Genomic DNA, 18,742 nt, shown 5'->3' on the forward strand with positions numbered 1-18,742 from the left:
TTTTCTTTTATTTTTTTAGATGATTTTTATTGAGGGTTTTCTGGGGGGTACATCGAGAGAGTGTTAATCATCGACATATCTTAGAATAAAAGAAATATAGTGAAGGGCTGTGTTTTTCAAGTTTTATAGAATCAGAGTGGGAAAGAGGAAATGAGGGCCAAGTAAGAACCTTTGCTTGAGCTCCAGGGACTCATCTATGATTTAATATTAAGTTCAAACCTTGGATTGAATAATTGTCAGTTTTAAATGCATATATATGCATGTTTCTTTTTTTTCTTTTTTTTTTTGCAAATAAATTTTTATTAAAAGTATCATAGACTACAATGAAAGAAGGGGAATAATTTGAAGAGGATAGAAAAGTAGGAAAATTTCAACCACCCATCACCAAGACTGAGAAAGAAAAAAAAAAGAAAGAAAAAGAAAAAGAAATGACAAAAATGACAAAAATAATAAAAGAAAAAATAAATATGCATGTTTCTTGATATTCAGTACATTGGCAATAGAACAAGTAACTTGTGTAGGTTAACAAGATACAGATCTTAACATTTAAAATTTGTCATAAATTAATATTGATATATGTTATTAATATGCAGACTTCAACAAGCTCTAACATCATTTTAATGGTAATTTGTATCATTTTATTGTACCTGCCTTCTTATTTCTGTTCCCAATTGCTGTATATACTTGTGTATTAGTCGACCTCATGTATAAGTCAAGGGGCAGGGCTTGGGGTGTGCAAAATTATAGATTTTGGCATGACCCATGATGTCAAGGGGTCATTCTGCAGAGGGTAAAAGTGCCAGCACTATCTCACGAGCCAGCCACTCCTAGCTGCTGCCACCATTTCCTGCTCCAGAATTCAAAAAGGGGGAAAGTAATTCTGCTCAGCAGATACTAAAGTGGCCTGATTCCTCTTTTAAGCTTTCTCGGGGACTAAGCCTTTTGCCTTTTGCTACTTTACTCAAAATTTATTTTTATAAGAGTTAAATTATATTACTTACATAGATTCATAGATTTTTCACAGGACAATTTTACTGAAATTTCTAGATTTATACATGAGTATATACAGTAGTCACCTTATTTGTATTGTAGAGGAGAGAATTCAAAAGTATTAGTCCAATGTCATTAGGCTCAAAGTTTTCCTCCTTGCTGAGTCATTACCATGTTATAGTGATGTTCATGGAATATCTTGCAAGTTAACAGTTGATTCAAATTTTTACATTTTGAGGGACATGTGAAAGGCATTCATTTCCAATTATTTTCTCTGTTGGGAATATTCTTATTGCTGTTAATGGCACTCAAATCAACTTTGACTTATTGTGACCTTGTGAATGAGAGAACTTCAGACCACCCCATCATCAACCTTCAGATCTTGCAGATTCAGGGCCATGGCTTCTTGATTGAGTCTATCAATTCATCACTCCAGCTTCCTCTGATCCTATTACATTCTAACTTAGTAGATATTATCGTCTTTTCCAGTGAGTCATTTCATCTCATAATATGGCTCCCGGTGGCACAGTGGGTTAAACCCTTGTGCTGGCAGGACTGAAGACCGACAGTCCTGCAGGTTGCAGGTTTGAATCCGGGGAGAGCGCAGATGAGCTCCCTCTATAAGCTCCAGCTCCTCATGGGGGACATGAGAGAAGCCTCCCACAAGGATGGTATCACATCAAATCATCCAGGCATCCCCTGGGCAAGGTCCTTGCAGGTGGCCAATTCTCTCACACCAGAAGTGACTTGCAGTTTCTCCAGTTGCTCCTGACACGACAAAAAAATATGATATGACCAAAGTATGACAGACTTCTTTTAGTCATCTTGGCCTTTCGGCAAAAGTCAGGCTTGACATGCTTATTGGTCTATTTATTTGTCTTTTTGGTAGTCCATGATATGCATAAAGTAGCTTCCAACATTGCACATTTAAATAAAGTTGATTTTCTTTCTATCTACTTTTTTCTTTGTTCAGCTTTCACAACCTTGCATAGAGCTAAAAATATGATGGCATAGACAATCTATACGAATTATTACACCAGTTCCTTTATTATTATTCTAAATTCTTGTCTTCTTATATCTTGACAGTCTTCATTCTAACTGAGGCAAGGTGTGGAAAAATCTTCATTTATTTATGAATGTCTTGTTACGTTTCCGTGACTAGGAAATGTAGTCCCATACATCTAGAACAGTGGCTCTCAACCTGTGGGTCCCCAGGTGTTTTGATCTACAACTCACAGAAATCCTAGCTAGTTTACCAGATGTTAGGATTTCTTGGAGTTGAAGACCAAAGCATCTGGGGAACCATAGGTTGAGAATCACTGATCTAGAAGGCAACTATTTGTGGAAAGCTAGATTACTTTGGGAAATCATTGCTAGTGATTATAGTTATAAGTACTGTAAATATTAATGTCATGTTTGAATAAAACACATTAGGGTTGTTGTTTCTGTTTTCCTCCACATGTGCAATCCTGAATCAGTTTACATGATTTTATTTTAGTTACAAGCTTGGAAAACTGTGTGTGTATTTATTGTACACTTGGTAAGCAGCAGCCACCACCAACATTTTTGCAATATAATCATGTGAGCTGCTGTATGGCAAGTGAATATATTGTGTTCAGGAATCAATATAGACCATGATGCATGATTCAGGAAGCTTCATCTACTGAAGTCTTTTTCTTGCTTCTACAAAGCATGTTTCATATACCCTTACAGAGTACTCCTGCTGAAATGAAATGGAACTGGTTTAAACCAATTAGAGACTTTGCAGTAGGTAGGGCTAATGTTGCAATTAGGCAGGAGTTCCAATATTCCCAACAGAGGCTGATTGATCCCAAAATATGTGGAATACATGGGGATAGGATTGTCAATGTCCCAAAGAGGCAGGCATGTTAACTAACCTAGGTTAGCCCATTGTTTATCTCTGTGTTAGTTAACCATCTCTAATATAATATCTCTGAATCTGAAAACTGACATTATGTGCTATTTAATGAACTAAAGATCCAAACAGAGAAAGTTGATATAATTAGGCATCTGATGAAGTAGACTTAGTCTACAAAAGCATATGGTGCAACCATTTTTCACCCAATTAGAGGTGTTACAAGATCCTTTTACATACTGATCCAGATTAACAAGGCCATGTCTTAATAATAAAGATAAAGAATCCCAAAATATTATACTAAATATAGTCTCCTTGATGTTGTAAAATACTGTACTGTGTGATCAGATTTCCCATTAAATTTAATAAATGCTAAGAACTATCTTCATAAACTTTTCTTTCAATTGCCATTTATTCTTGATGACTTAAATATTACAGGTTGAGAATCTCTTATCCTGAATTCTAAAATCATCCAAAATTGATATAGTCACACTTTCTTTCCAGTGAACTATTAAACTATCAATTCCAGTATTGTCAAGATTAGCTGGAAGCAGCTACCTAGCATTTCTGACAAAAGAATCTGGAAGAATTGAGTCTGGAACTTTTTGCATGCAGGATATGCTCTCCACCATTAACCTTTGGTCCTCCCCCCCCCCCCCCATGTTCTCCTAAAATTATCTGAATTTTGTACTGGAAGCAGCATGTTGCATTCTTAGTCTTTTCCAGTATGTCACAATGCTGTATGCCACTGCCTCTATGTGGTTGCAGCTTGTTAGTGCTGCTGTTGTAGGAACTGAAGAAGTTACCAGGAAGTGGCACTGAATGCATTTATACTGGTTTACTGCAGATGTGGTGACATAGTTAAAATACCAGTGCAGCAGATCTGGGTATGTGAACTTGGCACTCCATCCCATTTCTGCCACGAGGAATTCCTCCTAGCATATCGCTCTGGCTTAGCAAGAGCACAGAGAGCACCAGGTCTTGATGTGGCTGATGCTTGATTGTATGTTTGAACAAAGCTGTGCACTAAGAAACAGTAGGAGCTGCAGTGCTCTGGTGCATACCGCTGAGAGACTCTTAAGATGATAAGCAGTGCAGCCTCACAAATAGAGAGTAATAATAAAATAATAATAAAACTATATTTTTAGATTGCACCTCTCTCCCAAAAAGGGACTGGGGGTAGTTGAGTCCATCAAGGGCACCTTGTGTAGTCCTGAGCTGAACCTACTTGCTGTGCTGCTGCAGGCTTATTAAGAAATAACATAAAGCCAGAAATAGAAATGAAATAAGAGTTCTGTGGCAAATATCAGATGGGGAATTAAATTTTTATTGCTTGAATCTAAAGTAAGGTAAAATGAAAAATGAAACATGTTTGCAATAGCCCGAGCTGGCAAGAATGTGCATTATGATATATCCTACTATAATAAATTTGTTCTTTCTCTTTTTATCATTTCATTTTTAAGTGTTACTTGAAAAAGCTTCTAGCATTTTAGAGCAATCAAGTCTTTTAGATGATGATGGCCTGTCCCGTCCCGTCCCGTCTCCCCCCCCCCCCCCCGAGTATGTAAAACAGTAACTTTAAAAGGGCTTTATGGACAACTCTCACTACTTTTTTAATTGGTTTTATTGGTTTTAACGGGTATAGATGTAATGTATTGCTGTTGATTGTTAAATTGTGTTATTTGTTTTATTGCTGTGGTATGTTACGGGCATCGAATTGTGCCTTGGATGTGTAAGCCGCCCTGAGTCCCCTTCGGGGTGAGAAGGGCAGAGTAAAAGTAAACCAAATAAATAATAAATAAATACTAGAGGTGTGCAATTCGGCCAAAAGCATCCCATTTCGCGGTTCATTGTCGGCTGACCCCTCATGCTGTTTACCGGGAAGTTACCTCGTGGGAGGGGTGTTGCCATTTTCATTTGGCAAAGATTTGAGCCATTGGCTACAATGGGAAATTTTAAAGGCTCAATCCTCAGTCATTTTAAGGCTTATGTGCATGAAACCTATCTCAGTTTCAGACCCCATTTACAACTGCAGGCCTGTCAAGTTTCAAAACAATTCACCAGTCTACTTATTTTTAGAATCATTTTAAGTTTTAACCATAACATTTTTAAAAATAAGACAAACTGCAAGAGAGGGTTCTGGGAATTTTAGTCACCGGTTGTGTCCATTCTCAGCCAATCAGAGATGTTATTTGTTGGAATTTTATACTTCATTATTGTTAAATTGTTCAATTTTCAGTTTTAAATCTTTTAACAACTAGGCATTTTCTTTTGTTTTGGGATACCATTTTTATTTACTTTGTTTCTTGTTTCTGTTTTAAATACTAAGCTGAAATTGCTTTTTATTTTTATTTTATTAGGCTTCGAGAGCAAGAAAGAAAAGAGGCAGAAGAAGCTAGTCAAAAAGAAATTGAAGAATGGGACAAGTCCCTGTTATCTCAAGCAGCACCTTACCGGATGGAAAACATGTGGGAAATTCCAGCAATTGGTCATTTCCTATGTTTAGCACAATATATTTTAAACTTGCCTGAAATAGTATTTTACGAATTGGAACGCTGCCTTTTGATGCCACAGTGTAGTGCTTTTTTGTCAAAAATAATGACTTCTTTATTGAGTCCTCCACACCGAAGAGCTACCTTGCATCGAAGGCCAAGTCTCCCTTACAGGGCTTGGGAAGCAGCACTTAGGCAGAAAGTACAGCAATGGTATACCGCGGTGGGACAAACTGATAACCCTGAAAGTTCTGCAGAAAAACTTGGTCTGTGTCCTCAATTTTTTAAAGTCCTTGGCGAAACTAATCCCTTGCAAGAAAGACCATTTCATGAACTCCCGTTTTGTCAAAAAGTATGGCTACTAAAAGGCCTTTGTGACTTTGTATACGAAACCCAAAAGGATGTTCAAGATGCAGTACTTGGGCAGCCTATTCATGAGTGCAGGGAAGTGATTCTGGGCTATGATTACTTAGAACATGCCTATGTTCATTTCCCACAGTTCTGTGGTGCCGATGTACGAATATACAAACAGAAGCCTTTTCGTGCTCCTGAATTTCCAGTTCCTCCCATTAAGGTGAAAAGGGTACCACGTATTAAATTAGAGAAAGTAAAATGTGAAAATACCACTAAAAGTAATGGAGAAATTAGTCCTACGGAGTTGTTATTTGAAACAAAAGTGGCACCTGGAAAAAGCATTTGTTCAGCAAAACCCCACTTGGACCTTTTGAATGTTGTACCAGAAAAAGACAAACCCAGCTGTGAAGAAAACATTCATAAAGACTGTGACTTTATGACAGACTGCTGTAAAGAAAATAGAGACAGGGCCATAGTTCCAGGAGAGAATGCTGGATTTGTGGGGCCTTTAAGCCCAGGAGAAATTCGGATTGTGGAAAATGGTGAAAAATGTGTTGAATCTTTAGTAGTGAAAACGGAGGCCACTCCATTAAAAGAGAACACTCTTAAAACCTGCCAGTTGCATGTGAATGGGAATCACTGTGACAATCCGGACATGAATTGCCACAGAGCTCCTAAAGATGTAACTCCAGACCTCTCTGTAGAAAACAAAACACTAAAGTTTAGTAAAATACGAGCAAAGAAGAAGAAAAAGAAGAAAAAGAAATTGAAAGATATTTTGAATGAAAGCCTTCAGCGAAAACGTGAGCTTCACCTCCAGTCACTGAAATCTTATAAACCTGAGATACAGAATAAGTTATTCCTGATGAAAAAGAAAGCAAAACACAAGAAGCACAAATCTGGTAAGGTGATTTGATGACAAGATGATTTGAATGATTCATGCTTTTGTTTGTGGATTTTAAAAGACACCAGAATTGACTGCCTTGTATTTGAAAACTATTTATTTGCTAAATCTATATTTTGTCTTTCCTTCAGTAAATGCTAGATAAGGTCAGTGGCTTTTCTATTTTCTACTTTATCTGTCGGCTGAGAAAGAGAGTAGATGGCTCCTGATCACCCACTAGGCTTTCATGTTTGGGGGACAGATCAAGACTTGGAACTGAGACCTCTCAATTTTTCATCCATATAAAAATATAAATATATACAGCCAGAAATGTGTCACATATTTCACAGTGACAACTCAAAAAGCTCTTCTGATATTTAAATGTTAGGATTACTTCTTCTAGTCTTGCTCATATATTGTAGTGGTAGCCACTGAAAAAAGATCTCTGTGTTCGCATTACAAAACTTAAAATATACAGAAATAAATAAATCTAGGTGTAATTGGGCAGTTATTTAGCTTGAGTCTTCACACTGGTACTTAATAGTAATATGTATCGCTTTGCAGATAGCACCTTTCAGTCATAGGTATATTATGTAGACTGGTGCAGAAGAAGTGTAGAGACAAGCACCCCATTCTCTTTTGTTCTTGCCTGATCCAATTCACCAACTGCCACAACTACATGAATGGTGTAGGAAATTAAGTAACAAATCTACTCACTTTCCATCTACTCTGAGCCTTAAGCACAAAGTCCGCTGGATACCGCATGGCACATTAATTTTTCCGCATCATTTTCTGTTGTAGATTTCTCTTTGTCTCAGAACCTATGATGTGTTAAATAAACTCAGCCCATCTTGCTAAACTTAAGCATAGCCCAGTCTTACTTTTGCCTGAAGATATGCACAAAGTCTTAACCATCCCTGCACTTCTGCTGGCACTTTGAGCCACTGCAAGCAGAACCTGGAAAAGTCATATTTGACTATAATGCCCATAATACTCCTGTCACTAGCCTTGCTGGCTAGCAGATTCTGCAAGGTGATGTCCAAGAAACATTCTTAAATTCTTCATCAATACTTTATGAAATTCATTTCTGTAAAAGATTTATTTTCAGTCAGTGTAACAAAGCTAGAAAAATCAGAAACTTGAAGACATTCTACTGTAAAGAATTCCAGAAGCTTCTGTATGTTTTTCATGCCTGTGTCAGTGTAGAAGTGGCATTGAATTCTTACATTGCCATTCTTCATTCATTAGTTTTTTTTAGAATGTTACAGTTTTATGTAGATTGATATAACTGTCAATTAACTCTTGGCACAATGAATTACTAGGAACTGCCTAAAGATATTGACAGGAAGCAATATCTGTCATAATAATCTGTATCCTTGAAAATATTCACAGCATCATTATTTTGGGTTGTTTCTAACTCATATGCTCTGAGCCAGTGACACAGATCCATCTCTTAAGGTATTATTTCAATCTTGGTTTATTGAATAGATGTCTAAAATATAAAGCTTTCTCACTTCAAACCCCGAGATTGTAAACCTTTGTGTGAGTGTTTTGCTGTCAAGGTTTATATAATTTACATGAAAATTATGTTTAGAATGTTTGAATATATACGTAAAGCAGTGTTATCGATAAATGTTCACTCAAGCCTAAATCACATAATTGAAGCAACATTAACATTATCTTTTTGAGAAATAATTCATGGTCCAAATACAACACAATGCCTTTATTTGAAGATACCATTTTTTTTGGTGGGTTTGCAAACTGTATTTTTGACTTAAATCAGATTTTTAAAGAAAACATCCTAAACTAAAATATTGAATTTATCTGCTGACATTTTTACTGTCATTGTAAATATACTGTTATCTCTCAACATTTGTGGCGTTAACCTTCGTAGATTTGATGGTTGCAGATCATTTATTGCTTTCTCGGCTGGTGCCGTATGGAAATTTTAATAGGGGCCTTGATTACACCAGTATCCGTCTTGAGATGTGTTACTTTAGGTCAGGCTTAGTCAGTGGCCAAATCTGTGGTCTCTAGGAGGAAGTCAAACTGATAGGTGGCCGGTCCTGGCGATTCACTGTTACCTCAGTGTATAAAAGGGAAGGGAAGGACAAAGAGAGAGAGTTAAACACACACACACATTCCCTTCCTCCCACACTTGCTCAGAGGGCCAGGAGAAAGGGTTTAGGAGGGGAAGCATGAGGAAGGAGAGTGTGTGTGTGCATTCCCCATGCATTCTTATTTGCTCAGGTGTGGAAGGGAATGGGGGAGTGCGAGAAGGGAGAGAAATTGGTGGGTCTCCAGGAAGGACAGAGGGAATTAGACAGAGAAGAGAGGAGAGCTCCGAAGATAGAGGAGGTGGGTGGATGGGAGTGGCTGTAGTATCCTGAGTACGGCAAGGACAGCAGGAAGGTACTATGGCTCCTCTTAATGGTGGCCACATTCCCCCCCCCCCCCCATCGCCCTGGAGAACACACACCATCTGCCCACTTCTTTCTTATTAAAATATTATTTCAATAACCAATGGCTTTAGTCTATTTGTTAGTATGGATCCATTGAATGATTGGACTGAGTTCGGAGGTACCAAGTTTCCCTTAGTTAACTGTGCTTATTGTAGATGAAAGTAATGCTTGGATTTAGGCCTATTCAACATTATGTTTTTATGAGAGATTTGTTATAATTTGTGATGTAATGATGCAGCATCTCCAGCTCGTCACAGGTAATAGCTATGTTATGAATGTACAATTTTATCCAAAATTAATTGAAAGAAGTTTTTTAAAGAAAAGTACAAAATTGTGTTTTGCTAGATGCTGCAGACTGCTTAAATGAGTAACAAAGTAAACATTTTGGGAATCAGATTTTCACAATTTTTAAAAAATATGTGTAGTAGTATTTGATTATTATCCAGGCAGATGGGACATTATCCAATTATGTTTTCTTCCACAACATACATAGCACCAAGTGGAGAAGTTTTTGAAATCCTATAAATCCTCTGGAGTTGGACCTAAATGGTAGACATTTTATATTTCTTATTATTTTTAAGAGTTGTCACTAATGGTTGGGACATAAATTCCATACTGTGTTTGTGTTGACTAAACATTTTCAAAGGTCACATCTACTCAAAACAAATGGTCTGCCTTAATTATAATGCATTCCAATGAAACGAATGCTGGGCTCCCCCCCTCTCCCCCCCAAACCTTTCTAGATATTTTCAAGATTTAGGATTTTCCAAGGATTTCATATATGACACATGTTCTGGCTACATAAGGACTTACATTTAGATAACTGAGTTTGCTTTTGGTATATATGCAATAACTATACTTATTTAAATAATATGGTATTATGTTTAGAATTGAAGGATTTTGTTATAGGTTCTGCATAAAAAGATATCAGTAGTTGTTGCTCCTGTCTCCCTTAGTTTTTAACAGTTTAATAGAACTTCCAGATACTTCCGGTGTGCATGCATATGCTATGTTATAGCAACTTTGAGAGAGAGAAACGATGAAAAAGAAGGCATACAAAAGAGAAAGGGTGATATTATTAACTACCGATTCATATAATATATGGCCTCTTGAAGGTAACTCCTCAAGGAAGGTGGTCCATCTGTAATTCACATGCCTTACAAGTGGACAAAAGGTCACTTGGACTCCATTCTGAGGGAAAGATGAGGTATACATTCAATCAAACAATCAATCAATGAAATATGCTTTTCACACAACCCTGTGGGTCGGAAGGATAGGTTTAATTGTTATTTTGGTGAACCTGGTACTTCCTTACAATTTTGTGACTAGTAGGGTTTCTTCTTGTATCCTTCCTATTTGCTCATTTAAAAAGTAAGTGTCTCAAAGTACAATTTTGCTTTTAGCATTAATCATGATTTTTTTTGCCTTGTTAATTGTGCAGATGTAGGGATTGGGGATGTTTCTGTTCCTTTGAGCCATAGACTTTGGCCAAATAACCTGTCTGATTTGATCCACATAGAAGCCTGTGATAGGGCAGTAGTAATTTATATGTATATGAGTAAGGTGTCTTCAAGTAAATTGGTGTAATCAATAATGTGGAATCTGTGTGGTTGGCTTGGAGATATTAATGATATAGTTTCTTATAGGAATTGTTTTTATTGTTTTGCTGATCCACAATGTTGAGATTTATAAAATATTATTTAAAATGTCTTGTAGTAAACCAGCATGAAATCCAGAAACCTAGATCAGCCATGTATTTAGGTGATGTAGCTCCTTCCCCCATCCGCCTTAAGAGCCAGTCAGTAGATCAAGGAAGTAGATCCATTCACAAGGCAATAACAGGTTATCTGCCTCCTACCAACAAAGAAGACAGTGACAAGGACTTGTGAAGAGTCCTGCTGTAGTTCTGTTTTGATGATAGCAACCTGCTCTCAGGTGGGAGGTGAACAGAAGCATCCTCCTTGTACCCCATTTGTCAGTGAGTGGGCCTCTTCCTCTGATCTAGCAGCTAACTCTTAAAGTGGATTGGGGTGGCATTTACATAGCTTAATAGTAAGACTGGGTAGTCTTAATACAGATTAGTTACTGTAACTTTTGATTACAAATCTGTAACTGCAGTATTGAATGCTGGTGGTCGTTTGTGCTTAATGAGACAGAGCCTCTGGGTGATAGAAAGACATTCTGAAAGACAGCTGTTGCCTGCTACAACTTGTTTTTACAGATCTTTTAAAATCTGCATAATTTGATTTTTAAAGTGCAGTTGTATTTATTTTACATATACAAATCTTTTTCCCTTCAAGGAAAGAAATCCATATCTAAAAAAACCATTATAAAGAAAAAAAAATCCATTACAAAACCTGCTGTTCCAGAATTTCAGGTAAATACCTTTTTGGTTGTAATGTTTTTTTAATTCCAATTGGTTTTTAGGCTGAAAGCAAAAAAGAAGGGAAAGCTGGGTTTTTTTTCAAATAGAGTAAATGATTAAATCAAAGGTGAAAGTATAATGAGTTGTTGGTGCTTCTCTAGTCCATTGTTTCAGGGCCCATTTGAAAGCCTCTTTACTCTTACTTGCAAAGCTGTCCTTGCATAATTGTGTTTTACACCCTCTTTCATAGCATAACACTGTGTTGTTGTTTTTTTTAACCAAAGATCATCAATTCTCACTGTACTGTTTCCCCTGCCCTCACTTCCTTTTTGTTGGTTTCTCTTTAATTTAAAAAATCAAGGAATAACAATAATATTGCATCGTGATATCACAGAATTGTTGCATTATTGCCTTTAAAATTAAAACTAGTAATAATACAGTTCCAAACCATCTAAAAAGATTTCAAGGGTGTAAATTATATGAAACAGAGCATAAAACACAGATATTCGCTTAGGGAGTCTTGTTTTCCTAAACCAAACAGTGGAAATAGTTTGAGTTTTCCCTGCTTGGAGTTTCCATGGAAATCCTCAGTCGAGAGACTAGGCCCGACCCACATCACATCCACTGTTTAATCATTATCTCAGTAAAGCAGAATGAGACATTCTGACTCAAAGTGGTTACTGAGGCATTGTAGGAAAGAAGGTCATTAAGAGATTATATCCAGCACGAAAAAGTTAATTCCCATTGACTCTGTATCGTAACACCAAGAGACCCATAATGTTGTATGACAAGGTCAAGGCAAAGGCACATTTAATCTGTCATTAATAATAATAATAATGATAATAAACTTTTATTTATACCCCACCACCATGTCCCATAGGGACTCAGGGCAGCTTACAAATAGCACACAATGGTGCCACACAACATATAAAATACAGTATGTGAACATTAAAATTGATAACACATTTAAAAACCAGACATATAAAATTAGCAAGAGCAATAAGTCAATAAACATGACAAAGTATGGATTACAAGATCCATGCAATCAATTTAGCCTTCTCTGGCTGAAGATATTAGGCTGGCTGTTATCCTAAACGTTATCAAAGGCCTGTTGAAAGAGCCAAGTTTTTAGTTCTTTCCAAAAGTGCTGTAGTGTGCGGGCTAGCCTAAGTTCTCTGGGAAGGGCATTCCAGTGCCGAGAAGGTCCTCTCCCTTGTCCCCACCAACCACAGTTGAGACAGAGGCAGGATGGAGAGGAGAGCCTCCCAGCAATGTAATGATAATTTATATAAATAAAAATGTAATGTTCGTTTGTGGGATTAACATAACTCAAAAACCACTGGACAAATTGACACAAACATTTGGATACAATACATGTATCAGATCAATGAGTGACCATCACTCAAAAAAAAAAAAAACACTGAAAAACACAGCGGAAGAGACTTAAAAAGCCAAAAAAATAAATAAATTAAAAATGCCTTACAACGCATGTGCAGATCCACATATATAAATGCAAATACACAAATATACACACACACACATACACACACACAAAATACATATACACAGACTGGGCCACAGCAACGCATGGCAGGGGACGACTAGTTCATAATGACAACTTTCTTCTTACATCCCGCCACCATCTCCCCGAAGGGACTTGGGACGGCTTACAGATGGCACAAAGTGCCTAAAAACAAACATAAAGTGAACACAATATAAAACACAATAAAATAAAACATAGGCAGCACATATAAAAACATCAATTTAGACTAATTAAGCTGTGATGTAAGAGTATGGTATGATAAGCACCATTGAATACAGTTGAGGTTTTTTGGAATAATAATAGATGTAATTAGAAGGACATAGTCTGCACATGAACCAGAAACTTTCTGGGCCCCTTTTTCACTAGAACCCAACATTATCCCCAAAGCCAGTTGTAATGTCTTTGCAACATATATGCAGGAAAACATACCAAGTAGCAATTTGCTTTTTGCTTGCTCTTTGGATTGTGGGTTAGCTGTGGTATTGTTTATTGACCATAAATGTACCAATACATTCTCAAAGGATTATTTTTACAAGTATATATTTTCTAAAATAAATATATACTTTGCCAATTAAGAACTTTAAAATGCTCTGCAGCTGTTTTCAGATCTTACAAATATCATACACATTCCAGTTATTACCTCCAGATCTTTGAAATATAAATCACTTCATCTCTCCCTTTACTAGTAGAGATTGGTGGATGAAGTAATCCAAAACCTTGTCACCATTCTCCTTATGGAGGCAGAGAACAAAAGCCAGGGATAGCTCCATCATGCTTGCCTATGCCAAGAAGCAGATAAAAGGCCATCCTCCTTCCAAATTTCCACTACCATGGATTCAGAGAGAGGGAAGCAGCAGCATATGTTTGACTTAATGCCCTCCGCTGTTGTCATTATCATGCCCTTGAGTTTTCTTTCTTGCTTAGATTGTAAATCTAAGGACAGAGAATTGGCAAATTAACTATTTGTAAACTGCTCTGAGAGCCTTTGTGACTGAAAGGTAGGTTGTAAATAAACTATGGGTCCCAATCCCAAATGAGGTCCCCTTAGCTCAGTGGTTGGGTCCCAAAATTTGTTATCAGTAAATGTTTGATTTTTATGCTTATTTTATATATTTGAGGTCATGTAAAATTTTATTGGACCAAAAGGGGACAATTGCTTTAGAGCAGAGCTTCTTACTTAAACATTTCCTTTCAGGACCTGAATGGAAATATTTAAGAAGCCCTGCTCTAAATTTCCACTCAGGACCTGAGTGGAAATGTTTAAGAAGACCTGCTCTATATCAATGGTCCTCTGATGGTTTTCAACCTAAAAAGCCTCAACCAGCATTAGCAATAGGAATTCTAGGAAATGAAGTACAAAGTCTGGGAATCACTGCTCTAAATAAATAAATAAATAAGTTATTCAACTTGTGCATAATGTAGGCACTATTTGCAATCATCGTCTTTTAGGTTAACTGTTTAAAATCATCTTTAGAACTTGATCAATCCAGTAATATGGATTGGATTGCCATCCAGTCATTAGTAGTGAAATTTTAGTCCCAAAGATTTTAGATGATGTTGATGATGGTTAGAATGACATCTTATTGCTCGGAATCATGCACTCATTTTTGGCCAGCAAATGCTTGGCTGTTACTTAAGACTGCAAGTACAACGGTAACCGGAAGTAGTGGGAATAGCAGAGCTATTGATTCGCCAATAAATTCCAGTGGAAGAAGAAGGTAACAGAATAACTTAACTACCATCCAAATCCACTTGTGAATCCTAACTTGGACAGGCCCATTGTTGATTCATTTTTGCTTTCTTAATGTTCAGCTGTGAACCTATATGGGCACTTCCTTCCTTTACTTTTCTTGGTAATTGTTGCAGCATTATGATGTCATCTGCATATCTGAAATTTTTGATGTGCTTTCCTTGAATTTTCATGTCTCTTTCCTCAAAGACGAGCCTTGCTTTATGTATATGTTCAACATACAAGCTAAATCAATAGGGTGATAAAATATAGCTTTGCCTGATCCCTTTTCCAATTGGAACCCATTCCACTTCTCTGTATTTGTCCTAATGATGACTTCTCATCCAGTGTACAGGTATGCATCAGGATGATCAAATGTTGTGGCATATCCATTTCTTTAAGAGCTATTCAACGTGTTGGACTGGATGGCACGTAAAGGCTGGTTTTGTTCTGATTTGGTGTGCTCCATTATCCAAGGTTGTTTTTTACTGTGATCCGTAGTGCTTCTTCTTTTCCTGAATCCAGCTTGGACATTTGCTAGTTTTCATGCCATATGTGGTAAAAGTCATTCATTCTTGTAGAATTTGCAGGTCCTGTGATTACTGCAATCCATGGTGTTTCCTTTCTTGGGAATCAGAATGTATATTGAGTATTTCTAATCTGTGGACCATTATCTTGTTTTCCATATTTTAATTAGAATTTGAGCAGTTTCTCTCTTCGTAGCTTGGAGCTATTCTTTTGGTGTGTCACTTCTTCCTGGTGATTCTCCCACCTTTTCTAAAGGTGCATTTTCATCAACCTATGGTTCTTCCTTCAATTAATTTTCATGATAAAATACATTAAAAGGGGGTTTGCCATTAATACTAATTAGTACTAATAAGTAATCCAAAACCTTGCCACTGTTCTCCTCATGGAGGCAGAGAAGAAAAGCCAGGGATAGCTCCATCATGTATGCCTATGCCAAGAAGCAGATAAAAGGCCACCCTCTCTGAAATGTCCACCCCCCACTGCTGCCCATTCAGTCTGCATCCTCAGCAAAATTCAGTCTGCCATGAGAATACCCACGGGTGGTGCTGCTACCATGAGCATAGCCTCTTGCCCCACAGAAGTGCAATCCCCTACTACAGAAAGGTAGTGCCTTGGTGGACATTCTGGAAGGCAATAACCTACATCATTGGATTCTGCACTAAGGATACTATTTTCAAATTATTTTAGTAGAAGTAACTCTTGTTAAAATTTTCTGAAGTTAAAATTAAAATATATATTTATATATTTCCTGTGACTGGCCTAACTGATCTAAATTGAATTATTAAATGGGAGCTGAACAAAATATAAAATAAGCAATACCTTTTTAAAATCTTTGTTTTTAAAACTCTAAATCAGGGGTCCTTAAACCAAGGCCCAAGGGCCGAATATGGCCCTCCAATGTCATTTACCCGGCCCTCGCTCATGGTCAACCTAAGTCTGAAACGACTTGAAAGCACACAACAACAACAACAACAACAACAATCCTATCTCATCAGCCAAAAGCGGGCCCACACTTCCCATTAAAACACTAATAAGTTTATATTTGTTAAAATTGTTCTTCATTTTAATTATTGTATTGTTTTTAAGTGGGTTTTTTTTTTGCACTACAAATAAGATATGTGCAGTGTATGATTCATTCCAAATAAGATATGTGCAGTGTATGATTCATTCATGTTTTGTTTTTGTTTTTCAAATTTTAATCCGGCACTCCAATCGTTTGAGGGACTGTGACCTGGCCCTCTGTTTAAAAAGTTTGAGGATCCCTGCTCTAAATGATTCATGTGTGCTCAGTACTTTCGGTACAACAATTCAGAATAATTTAAGCATAGTCAGCAATTTAAATTTCAAAGTTCCAGAACCATTATTTTCAATTTCATCACCAAAATCCATAAATCCTTTCTTCAGTCATTCAGAATAATAGTTCAAGCTTTATTAGACTGCAGTCCTAAGTATATTTACTTTCGAAATCACCATGGAATCTAGTAATGTCTACTTCTGAGTAAACATGCATGCCTGTTTTCTACACAAGATCTCTGCTTGATGCAAAATGCCTTTTTGACTCTGATTTCAGCTTATTTGCACTAATCTTGATGAACTCAGGGAATTAATTGGAAAAATTGAGAATGAACTCAAAGATATGGAGAATATCAAAAAGAAATCGGTATGTATTTAGATTATGTCTTACCTTTGTTTAATGTGCTAATTTCAAGTTGTGTTTCTGAGGATTATCTGTTGGTAACCTACATGCACAGTGTGAATCGTGGAAAATTTTTAAAATTTTCCATTTGGTCCCCATATTGGCTTTCAGTTATTAACTTGTGGGAAGGAAAACAATTGCATATCAGTGTTTGGGCATTGCCTCTAGGGCTTTTTTAGTCAAATATAACTTGTGACTAACAGCATAGACAAACACAGTTTGTCCCTCCCATTACTTTTCTCACGGCTCCTTTTATCAGGTGTTGCCCTTTCCTCCTGGTTTATCCAGTCTACGGAATTTAGAGTCAGGGATCACATCACTTCTATACCGTATCTTCCAAACTTTTGATACTCTACGAATCTTACCGTTTTGATTCTCACTCTGAATGAAGGGAAACTGTGATCTATCATCTAGTATTATAACAGCAACGTATGGCTTCATCACACACCTGGGACCTAGAGATGTCTGATGTGGACTTATAGTAAGTAACGGAAGACACGTTCTTACCCAACAAATCGTGGCATAACTAATGAGTTGCACCCAGTTGCAAGAATTGGGGTAATATTGTTAGAATGATCAGAGTCAGAAAATTTTATTCAAAGGTAAGTAACTATCCACAGCTATACATGGATTTTAACACTGCAAGTAATGTAAGTCATCTTGTAACTAGTGGTATATGGAAGGTTTTTAAAAAAATAGTTACAGTTTCGGAGAGAGACTCCTGCAACTTCTTCAGTTTCAGTTGAAACTAAAGATGTATTGAATGGGACAGAAGGGTATATTTGTGACAGAATTGATGCCCCAACCCAAAATGTTGAATAAGTATTGCATTTATTCTTTGCTGCGTATAATTTAGAATATGTGTCATAGTTTTATTTTGGGTTTTTTTGTTTGGTTTTTTTGGGGGGGGGGTTGTGTGTCAGGAGCAACTTGAGAAACTGCAAGTTGCTTTTGGTATGATAAAACTGGCCATCTACAAGGACGTTGCCCAAGGAACACCTTGCATGGGGATCTGGAGCTGACAGAGGGATCCACGCTCCCCCCTGATTTGATCCTCCAACCTGTCGGTCTTCAGTCCTGCCGGCACAAGGGTTTAACCCATTGCGCCACTGGGGGCTCCTATGTGTCATAGTACCATGGGATAGAATAGTTCAAAGTAAATTTAATGCAATCCACAATGGAACTGGTGCCACTGAAAAACTGGCAGTTATCATAGGATGTGAAATAAGGCTAAAAAGAGGTTTCTCGGAATTAAGCTCCACTGAATTCAGTGTAACTTTTCTCCCTTTGTATTATATTCCCCTCCTCTTGCCCCCACCTGCCTCTAAGCACTTTGGAATCTATACCAACAGTGTCTGCTTATTAACAAGACAGTATAAACACCCTAGTTAAATATTCACTTACAAGAGGCCTATATGATGCTCGTTTCCATTTCTAAACATTCAACTGTGCTTGAGCTTATTTTTTGCTTAACATTGCTGTGGATCCAGGCTCTCTATAATGTTCTCTCAAAGTAATAATTTTATTTATTTAACTACAGTATGTTGAATGTTTCTGCAGAAACAAAAAAAAATACTCAGAAATATAGAAAAAGTCAAATTCTTTTAGGTTCCTATCCTATATGAACTAGCCCGCAAGTAAGTCCCATTAAACTTTGTAGGACACATGCGTCAATTGCAAGGCCTGCGGGCCATACCGATGGATTTGTGATCAGTGGTACTTAAAATAGGTAGTTTTTAGAGGCCCATGTAAATTCTTTATATAGCTGAACAAAATACATGTCTTTAATAGTAAAAAAGCAAGAATATGGTTCATAACAATTAC

General features: G+C 37.0%; 1 protein-coding gene across 3 annotated transcripts in view; it reads left to right on the top strand.

The window, feature by feature from the left end:
- BRD10 (bromodomain containing 10) overlaps positions 1–18,742 on the top strand; it is a 50,964-nt gene that overhangs the window by 21,443 nt on the left and 10,779 nt on the right. For all 3 annotated transcript variants that reach the window (XM_060762292.2, XM_060762293.2, XM_060762296.2), the window contains 3 exons: positions 5,227–6,614; positions 11,358–11,434; positions 16,793–16,882. In XM_060762292.2, the coding sequence (XP_060618275.2) occupies positions 5,227–6,614; positions 11,358–11,434; positions 16,793–16,882 (1,555 nt within the window). The remainder of the gene's footprint in view (positions 1–5,226; positions 6,615–11,357; positions 11,435–16,792; positions 16,883–18,742) is intronic.

The sequence above is a fragment of the Anolis sagrei genome, chromosome 2, assembly GCF_037176765.1.
Source record: "Anolis sagrei isolate rAnoSag1 chromosome 2, rAnoSag1.mat, whole genome shotgun sequence".
NCBI classification, from domain to species: domain Eukaryota; kingdom Metazoa; phylum Chordata; class Lepidosauria; order Squamata; family Dactyloidae; genus Anolis; species Anolis sagrei.